Consider the following 9,206-nt stretch of genomic DNA (forward strand, 5'->3'; position numbering starts at 1 on the left):
GGGGGCGCGCGCCGCCGGCCCAGCCGTGCCGTGACCCCTGCCCGCAAGGGAAGCCCGTAGCGCTAGCTTGACACATGCCCGTAGCAGCACTGTGAGCTCCTGAGCAACCAGAATTGACAAACAACACCCCCCCCCTACCCCTGCCAATCTCTTCCCTGCCACAAACAACCCACGCAATACTTTGTTTCCATGCTACATCCCCTTCCCCCAGCGCTCCCCTCTTTGCCCCTCACTTGCTGTGCCCTCCCCTTGAAGAGGCAGCCCCTGCTGCCCATGTAAACCTTTGGACTGAATCCCAGGCAGCCACTGCAGCGGCAGGATCCACCAGCCGCTCTGCCAGGCACCCCTCCAGGCTGCTGTCAGGAAGGCAATCACCTCCGCCACCACCGCCGAATCGTGCCCCGCTTCTCGATCAGGTGTGGGACACACAGCTCCCTGTCTTCACCCCAGTACAGCACAACCGCTGCCCTCTCGCTGCCCTCCAATAGCGAACTTGCGACCGTATGGCGACACGGCGCAGCAAAGCCCCGGCTTTGGCAGCCGTGCGATCACTAGCTCTGCCTGCCGGCTGCTGCTGCTGCTCCCAGATGCTGCCGCCTGCTGGTTCCACACAAAGCTGTTGCTTTCGTGACCGCTACTGACCCGCGCAGCGGGTTGCTGCCGCCGCCGCCGCCGTGGCACTGCAGGCTGATTGTCGCCTGCCTGGCCTCCCAGCTTGGCTACCTTCACTCCTGATCGCGGATAGAGCATCACCTGTGTCTGGCGTTTGCCACTGCAACCAAATCATCGGTCGCTGCAGCGGCAGAGCACACATGTGCCCCAGCCGGCGAACACCAGTTGCTATGATGTTCGGGAGAACAGGCAGAGATTGCCGAAAGCCGATCAGGGCAGGTTTCCTTTTGCCCTGCTGGCAAGTTGCTTTTCTCCCTCCCATGGGCCTCTCAGCCGGCAGGGCGCATCCTGCTGAACCGCGGCGCATCCCGGCATGGCGTCATGGGACGCAGCCACGCCGGCGGGCCTTGTCTCGATACTTGACAGCCCAACATGGCCCATCTCCAAAGTCTGCCAGGCCGTGGAGGACTGCATTCTGGCCAACGGGTGCGATCATGCACGATTGAATCGAGGCTGTCTCCTCCTGCGCAGCCTTTGCACTTAGTGTCTGTGCTGCGAGCCTCTGAAACACTGGGAACGGCCACGAGGTGTTGCCCTGCACCCGGAATTCGCATCGATGCCCTGCCGTCCCCCCGCCATCACCCGCCAATGTCATCACCCGCCGCCGCCTACCCCGCTCTGCAGCGACAACCTGCGTGGCTTCTTTGAGCAGTGCTTCCCCACCCTGCTCAAGCGCCTGTTTGGCTACGATGGCACCTCCTGGCTCAACCTGGTGGCCCGGGTGAGCAGCCGCCGCGGTCGCGCGCGGCACGGTCAAACCCCGCGGTGCCGTCTGGCCGCTCGGCCCCGCGCCAGTCGACCCCTGTGTGTGCGCCCCGGCCCTCCCACGCACCCGCGCCCCGCCTGCAGAGCCCCAAGGAGGCGGACGCCAAGGCGCTGCTCAAGCTGCTGTCCCCCGGCGGCGTGCTGTTCACCGCCATGCACAGCGCCGACGCCGACGGCTCCACCCAGTTCTTCTTCCCCAAGGAGCGCCTGCCCACCCACACCCAGATGCTGCTGGCCTCGCCCGCGGGCCGCGCGGAGCTGGAGAGGTGGCCGCAGTACGGGCGCGGCGCGGTGGTGGCCGACGCCGCCGGGCGCTGCCACGTCAAGCTGGGCGTGTTCCAGTTCTTCCTCTGCTGGTTTGCCTTCTACGTCATCAAGGGCGACGGCGGCGGCATGGACGCGCAACTGGCGCGGCCCCAGTCGGCGGGCCTCACCAACTCTGTGCGCAAGGTGGGGCGGCGGCGCGGCGGCGGGGGATGGGCCTGGAGGATCTCGAGGCGCAGCGGCGCCCCGGTGTGGGGGCTCCCACACTCGGGGCCACACGCTCGCTGACCTGCCTCGCTGCCAGCGACGGTGAGACACGCCGCCCTGGCTTCCACCACCCCCTTTGTGCCCCACATCCCCGCTCCCCCCTGGCCCCAGGCCGCCGACCTCATGCACCTCACGCGGGGCGGGCGGGACAGCGAGGCGACGCGCCACCCCTACCTGGCCGCCCTGCGACAGTTCCTGCTGGACCTGCTGCCGCGCCCCTCCGGCGCCGCGCACCTGGCCGCCGCCGCCATGCCCGCCAAGGGTGGGTGTGCCGGGCGCGGCTGCCTGCGCTTCTGTGGCCCCTCCCTGTCAGCCTCCACCCACACCTTTTTCATCCCGCTCCATCATGCGCCCGCCTGGCGCTCACTGGTGCTGCTGCCACCCCCGTGCAGGGGTGGGCGGCAGCCCCTACTTCCGCGCCCCCTCTGCCGCCAAGCGGCAGCCCGAGGGCGCGTCGCGGGGCTCCTCCTTCTACAGCGTGCTGCTGGAGTTCTGGGTGACCGACGGCGACGAGCCGGTGCCGGTGGCGGCGCAGGGGGGCGCGCTGCCGGCGCAGCCGTCGGCGGGGGGAGCCATGTGGTGAGCGCCTGCGGGCGCCTGAGAGTGCCTGCTTGGGCCTGCCTGAGCCTGCGGGTGCCTGCTTGAGCGCTCATTGGCAGGATGGCCCTGTAGGGGTGGAGGTGGAGGCACGGCACGCCGCCTTCAGTCGCCCACCGCCGCCTGCTGAGCCGCCGCCTCCCCGACCGCCTGCCTGCCCTGCGTGCGTGCGAGCAGGGGCACCACCTACGAGCCGCCGTCTGAGGACCTTCTGGAGGCTCTGACGGAGCTGGTCAAGTATGCCACGGTGGCAGACAGCGGCAAGCGGCAGCCCGCCCAGGGAGGCCCCCCCTGGCTGCCCATGGCCCAGCTGCACACGCTGTTGCCGCCCGCGCTGGCGGCGCAGCGCGGCGGCGGCGGCGGCGCGCCGGCGGTGCCTGCCATCCTGGCGGGCCCCTCCCGGCTGGGCGCGGCGGCGCAGCCGGCGGCGCAGGCGCTGGCGCGCCGCCTCTACCGCTTCTTCCGCCGCGCCATCACGCTGTGGCCTGAGCAGCGCAGCATCAAGCCGCTGCTGCGCTGCCTGCTGGCCTACCTGGCGCCCTGGCGCGCCTCGGGCGCCGCGCCCCCGCTGCTGCCCGGCGGCGCCGCCGCCGCGCCGGGGCACAGTCACCTGGCCTCGCACCTCACGGCACAGGTCACAGACCTCGTGCACCGCGTGCACTGGGCAGACGGCGGCAAGGCCGACGGCGCCAGCAGGTGGGCGTGGCAGGGGCCGGCGCCGCCGTGGCCACCTGCAGAACGTGCGGGCAGCTGCTGTGGCCGACGCAAGCACCGCTGCGCTCGTCAGCACCACCCAGCCTCACACCTGCCTCACCTTCTCTTGCCACCCGCCTGCCGGTCCGCCTGCCCTACCCTGCCCTGCCCCGTGCAGCTACGGCCCGCAGTGGGATGCCCACGTGCTGTGCAACCTCCCCTTCTACCTCACACTGCTGCCGCTGTTCCTGGAGGCCGGCGTGCCGCGAGTGGAGGTGCGCACGCGGGGGGCGACCGCGCCTGCGGCACGAGGCAGGGGGGCCTTGCCGCGGCCTGCCCTCATCTGCTGTCGTGGCCCCTGCTGTGCGGCACGGTGCCGCGCGGCTGCGAAGACCACACCCCACCACACCTCCACACGCGCACATGCACACATGCACACATGCACACATGCATGCACTCCCGTTGCCTCCCACCCCTGCCCCCACCCCCACCCCCACCCCACCTCGCCCCGCCACCTCCCTTGCAGGTGCGCGGCGAGTCTGCTGCCCAGGACCTGGTGAATGTGCTGGGGGTGCTGGAGGGCGCCCCAGAGCTGCGCAAGCTGCTGCAGCGCGTGGAGCGCGACCTGGCCAAGTACGCGGCCTCGCAGCCGCGCCGCGCAGACGGCGCCTACGCCGACCTGCTGCCCTGGCTGCTGGAGCAGGGCCAAGACTGGGAGCTGGCCGCCACCGCCAGCTGCTCGGGCGGCAGCCCGCTGGTGCGGGTGAGCAGGGAGGTGGCCGGCGCGCGGCGTGGGCGGCCGTGGCGCGGAGCGCATCCGCGTCCCGCTGGGGGCGTGTCCCGCCGCGTCGCGCCACGCCCGCTTACCCGCCACCCTTGGGCCTCGCCCCGCCTCCACTCGCGCGCTGCGCCACCCCTCTCCGTTCCCTGCCCTTCACCCGCCCCGCGCTCGCGCGCACGCAGGCCGCCCCCACCTTCTCCCTCTTCTCCACCGCCGAGGGCGGCGCCGCCTACGTGGCACGCGACCTGCTGGAACTTTCCTCCCACTTCTTCAAGCCAGATGTGCAGCGCCGCCTGCGCCGCTGCCTGGAGGCCTCGCTGCCCCTGGCCGCGCTGCCGGCGGCGGCGGCCGAGGCGGGGCGGGCCGTGGAGGAGGCGGCGCAGGACGAGGCGGTGGCGGTGAGCGGGCGGGGGTGGCAGTGGTGGAGGGGCGGGCTTGGCGGGCTGGCAGACGGATGGCAGGAGGGGCAGGGGGGCCAGAGGGGTGCCCCTGGATTTGCCAGCTGGGCAGGCAGCCTGCACAGTGTGCCGGGGCCGGCCAGCACAGCAGTGTCTTGGGTGCCCCCTGCCGACGCCAGCCCTCCACCGCGTGCCGCCCCCCTGCCGCAGCGCCTGCCCAAGAGCAGCTGGCGGGACGTGCGGTACAAGGGCGACCCCATGCTGCGCCCCATCGCCTCCTACGAGATCGGCCTGCTGGTGCGCCTGCTGGTGGCGCTCAGCGTGCGCCTCAACGCCGCGCTGGGGCTGGACAGCTGGCAGCGGCGGGGGGCGGGGGGCGAGGAGGAGCCTCCAGAGGACCGTGTGCAAGAGGTGCTGGCGCGGGCGCGGCGCCGCGGCCTGCGCGTCAACCTGCGCCCGCTGGCAGACGTGCGCAACCTGGCCTGGATACCCATCGGCTGGTTCCTGGTGCTCCACACCCTGCGCTTCCTCACCTGGCTGGTGCTGGCGCTGGCCACGGGGCCCGGGGAGGGCGCGGGCGGCGGCTACGCGGCGCAACAGCGGCAGTACCGGCAGCACGGCGGCGGGCAGCAGCAGCACCACCAGCGCCACTAGCGGCTGAGCATTGTACGTGTCTCCGAGTTTGCTTGATTGCATACCAGGTTGCCGAATGCTGCTAGAAGCACGCTGTGTGATGGAGCAGTGCCCATGAAGAGGGATTCTGGGAGAATAGGAGAATAGGTTGTAGTTGGTGATACAACGAGGCAGAAACGACAATTTAAGCCAAAGGTTGGTGGGTTCCATGCAAACTTGTTTGCATTTTGCGGCGGCGCAGCGTGGCATAGCGCAGCACAGCATGCCACCTCTCCGGCGGGATCAGGCGCCTTTCGCTCTACATTTATTCCCAGCCCTCGTTTGCACGCGGGGCGCTTGCGTGGGAGCATGGTTTAAGTGTTTGTTAGCGAGTGCCCAGTTGTCTTTGAAACCCAGTCGGTGGTAGAGGCAGCGTTCGCTCCCCCGTCGGCCATGGATCCCCGATACGCAGCTGCCCAGCTGCGCCTGCGCCAGCACACAGTCCTGCTGCTAAACGAGAAAGGCCTGCGGGGCTCCCAGCTCAGGGAGGCAGTGAACAGCGCTGCGACACAAATGGGCCTGCCGTTGACTGCCATCCCGCACGATGTCGCCAGGCTGGTGGCCGCATACAGCCAGCCGGCGGCGGCATCGACGGCGGCGGCGGATGTCGCCGCCCGCCAGCAGCTGGCGCCAGCTGGTGCAGCCCAGGCTCGCAACCCCTCAGCCCAGGCACAGGCCGCCTCGCACCAGGAGCAGCTGCGCATCTCTATGGAGCGCATACAGCGTGCAGCCCCCGTGGCGGCGGCAGCAGCAGCAGCGGCCGCGGCGGCAGGCCGCACGGGCAGCAGCCAGCCACCCACCTCTGCCGAGCTGACCGCCATGCGGGCCGCATACCTGGCGCACCTCAACGGGGCCACCTCCGGCGCCACCACCGCGGCAGCTGCGGATTCAATGGCACGCAAACAGAAGAAGAAGCGCAAGTCGGCGGCGGATGCGGCGGGCACGGCGGCGGCAGCGGCGGCAGGCGAGCCCATGGTGGAGCTGGAGGAGGAGGAGGACATGGAGGAGGGCGGCGCAGTGGTGAGGCGGTTGGCTGGCAACAGCGTGCTGGCCAGGGGTGAGGGACAGGGCGGCCGGGGGCTTGCGTGCACCGACCCGGCAGCCTGCGCCTCGACTGGCCGAAATGCAACATGGGGCAAGAGCTACAGCAGGGCATGGCAGACCTTGCCTGCCCGGCCCCGAGCTGCTCGGCCAGGCGCTGGTCAACCTTACGCGTGCTTGCTTGCTGGCTGCAGGGCACGGATGAAAACGAGGATGGCCACACGGTGAGGCATTGGCGGCGGCGGCGGCGGCGGTGGCAGCCGCGCGCTGGCTGCCTCTTGCCGGCGGCCCGCTCCCTGGTGCGCTGATTGCCTGCCTGCCGTGCCCATGCCATGCCAATGCTTTCCCCCTGTGCCGCAGTACGCTGAGTACCGCGCCATGCAGATCCGCGCCATGCACCCAGACATCATGGGCCACCCAGGTGGGGCCACCCTGCTGTGCCATGCCATGTCATGCTGTGCTGTGCTGTGCTGCGCTCTCGCAGCAGGGGCCTGGCTGGCAGAGCTGCCGCCACGGGCACGGTGCTGAGGCTGGCTGGCTCAGGTGCCGAGGCGCGTCCCCGCTGGCCTCCCCCCCCTCTCAATTGTCCTCCCCGCAGATGCTCTGGTGGAGACTGCCTCGCTGGCCTCGGTGCCGCTGCCCGCCCCCTCCTTCCAGCACAGCCTGCACGACTGCGTGGCGGAGAGGCTGCTGAGCGACGCGCAGCTGGAGACGATTGTGAGCCGTCCGGGGTGCCGCAGCCAGGGTGGCGGGGAGTGGGGTGCCGGGCGCTGCGCGATGCATGTCACTCCTCGCTGTCCCATCCTTGCTGGCACGTATCCGGAGCCTGATCCTGAGGCCTGGGCCTGAGGCCTGGGCCTGAGCCTGAGCCCCCTCTCCCCTCCCCCTCTCTGCCAGGTGTACGCCAACATGAAGTTCAACGGGCCCCGCCTGCCCGACGGCAAGCGCGCCGGCTTCTTCCTGGGCGACGGTGCGTGCCGTGCCCTGCCGCGCCACCACGGCCGCTATGCTGCGCTGCGCTGCGCCACGCTGGCTGCCACGCTCCACTTGTAGCCTTCGCCAGCGCACCGGGACTGACAGCGGCGGCAGCGCTGGCTTCCCCCGCGCACCTCCCGCAGGCGCGGGCGTGGGCAAGGGGCGCCAGATCGGGGGCCTGATCAAGCAGCACTGGGCGGACGGCGGGCGGCGCGTGCTGTGGGTGTCTGTCAGCGCCGACCTGCGCCACGACGCCGCCCGCGACCTGCGGGACGTCAGGGCCAGCCGGATACCCATCTGCCCTCGGGTGCGGTGCGCCGGCCTTGGGGGCGTTGGACGCCCTGCGCTGCGCTGCGCCCGCGCTGCCTTGGCCGTGCCTGCTGCATGCTGTGGGGCCATGCACTCACTCCTAGGCAGCGCTGGAGCTGCACCCCCGACCCCTCCCTGCCTGCCCTTGCCGGCCTCCAGGGCAGCGAGTCGGTGCCCACTGGGCGGGGCCTGGAGCGCTTTGGCGACGGCTGCCTGTTCATCACCTACTCCCTGCTCATCTCCGGCCTGGGCAGCAAGAAGGCCAGGGGGCAGGACGAGGAGGAGGGCGAGGCGCAGAACGTGGAGGCGGGCCGGCTGCTGTGAGTGGCCGCGCCGGGGCTAGCCTGCTGGTATCCAGGCAGCATGGCTGCTCTGGTAGCCGGGGAGGCAGCATGGGGAGGCGTGAGTGGGACCCACGCCCTGCTTGCCTGCCCGCCTGCCTGCCCGCAGGGTGCCGCCCGGAAGCCGCCTGGCGCAGATTGTGGCGTGGCTGCAGGGCGGCAAGGGCCAGCCGCCGCTGCTTGTGTTTGATGAGGTGACCGGATGAGCGGCAGCAGGAGGGGGCAGGAGGGAGCGGGGGAAGGAGGCGGCTGCTCGCTGCGCCAGAGTGCTGCGGGCGCACTCTGATGAAGATGCTGTGGTGCTGCGTCGCCGCACCGCTGCCTGCAGTGCCACAAGGCCAAGAACCTGCTGCCCTCGGGCGGCGCGCAGCCCACGATGACGGCGAGGGCTGTGGTGGAGATCCAGGCGGGTGGCGCTGGGGGCTTCACAGCATGTAGCCCAACCGTCGTGGGGCGCCGTGCTGCTGTGCATGCTGTGGTTGGGGCTGCCGCCGCCTGCACCCGCACCAGCGGCAGCCTGACGTGCTCCCCCCCTTCGCTGCCCCTCCCCTGCTGGCCTCTGCCGCCGCCTGCTGCAGGAGCAGCTGCCGGATGCCAAGGTTCTGTACAGCTCCGCCACCGGGGCCTCCGAGCCCAAGAACCTGGCCTACATGACGCGGCTGGGGCTGTTTGGCTTCAAGGACGCGCAGGACATGATCGAGCTGCTCAGCAAGTGAGCGCCCCTGTGTGTGTGTGTGGTGGTGGGGGAAGGGAGGAGGGGCTGGAGGCCTGTGGGGGTTGGTGGGGTTCTTCCAGCGTGGAGCGCTGCCGCTGCCCCACTGTCACTCACACCTGCCGCACACCCCTTGGCTCACACCCAGGTCCAAGCTGGGAGCCCTGGAGCTGGCTGCCATGTCGCTCAAGGCCACCGGCACATGTGAGGAGTCTGTGCGCTGCGCTGCGCTGTGTTTGTGCTGCCGCCTCCTGGCTTGCGCCTCCCGGTAGGGTGGGCTGAGGCGCGCATGCCAACCTCCACCCCTCCCTGCAGACCTGTCGCGCACCCTAAGCTACGCGGGGGCCGAGTTTGCGCTGGGGTATGTGGATGTGGACGAGGTGTTCAAGGTCATGTGAGTGCGCGGGCTCGCTGCTTCACTAATACATTGTAAATTCATGTAAAATTCATTTGCTTGCTTCTGCCCACGCCCCTTGCCCGATCAACCAAGGTAAGCCGCATCCCTGCTCATCGCCCTGTGCCCCCCTGCCTCCTTGTGCCTGCAGGTACGACAGGGCCACCTCCTTCTGGACGCTGCTGTGGTGAGTGGCGCCCGCACGTCTTCCAATCGCTGGCGCAGACGCTACACGAGGCGCTTCATGCCGGTGCGACAGTGGACACGCTTCACGGCGACCCCGTCCCCTTCTGCTGCCCCCCCCCCCATCCTGCGCTTGCTGGTT

The 9,206-nt window shown here is 70.4% G+C and overlaps 2 protein-coding genes across 2 annotated transcripts in view; both read left to right on the top strand.

Moving 5' to 3' along the window:
- Positions 1-985: 985 nt before the first annotated feature.
- CHLNCDRAFT_145211 (expressed protein) lies at positions 986-5,091 on the top strand (the record flags this gene model as incomplete). The annotated part of the gene is made up of 10 exons (XM_005847811.1): positions 986-1,098; positions 1,297-1,393; positions 1,522-1,887; positions 2,080-2,230; positions 2,361-2,547; positions 2,743-3,261; positions 3,437-3,533; positions 3,785-4,021; positions 4,222-4,437; positions 4,648-5,091. 10 exons carry the CDS (start codon positions 986-988, stop codon positions 5,089-5,091), a joined length of 2,427 nt encoding a protein of 808 aa, XP_005847873.1.
- A 411-nt stretch (positions 5,092-5,502) lies between these two features.
- The window catches only part of CHLNCDRAFT_51983 (hypothetical protein), a gene marked incomplete at both ends in the record, with an annotated part of 11,950 nt that continues 8,246 nt past the window's right edge, over positions 5,503-9,206 (top strand). Inside the window, 13 exons of the mRNA XM_005847812.1 lie at positions 5,503-6,129; positions 6,345-6,374; positions 6,511-6,571; positions 6,749-6,867; positions 7,048-7,120; positions 7,269-7,432; positions 7,594-7,754; positions 7,885-7,969; positions 8,104-8,223; positions 8,354-8,487; positions 8,636-8,691; positions 8,803-8,881; positions 9,033-9,068. Of these exons, the coding sequence (XP_005847874.1) occupies positions 5,503-6,129; positions 6,345-6,374; positions 6,511-6,571; positions 6,749-6,867; positions 7,048-7,120; positions 7,269-7,432; positions 7,594-7,754; positions 7,885-7,969; positions 8,104-8,223; positions 8,354-8,487; positions 8,636-8,691; positions 8,803-8,881; positions 9,033-9,068 (1,745 nt within the window). The remainder of the gene's footprint in view (positions 6,130-6,344; positions 6,375-6,510; positions 6,572-6,748; positions 6,868-7,047; positions 7,121-7,268; positions 7,433-7,593; positions 7,755-7,884; positions 7,970-8,103; positions 8,224-8,353; positions 8,488-8,635; positions 8,692-8,802; positions 8,882-9,032; positions 9,069-9,206) is intronic.

This window comes from Chlorella variabilis (assembly GCF_000147415.1).
Source record: "Chlorella variabilis unplaced genomic scaffold CHLNCscaffold_9, whole genome shotgun sequence".
Lineage (NCBI taxonomy): Eukaryota > Viridiplantae > Chlorophyta > Trebouxiophyceae > Chlorellales > Chlorellaceae > Chlorella > Chlorella variabilis.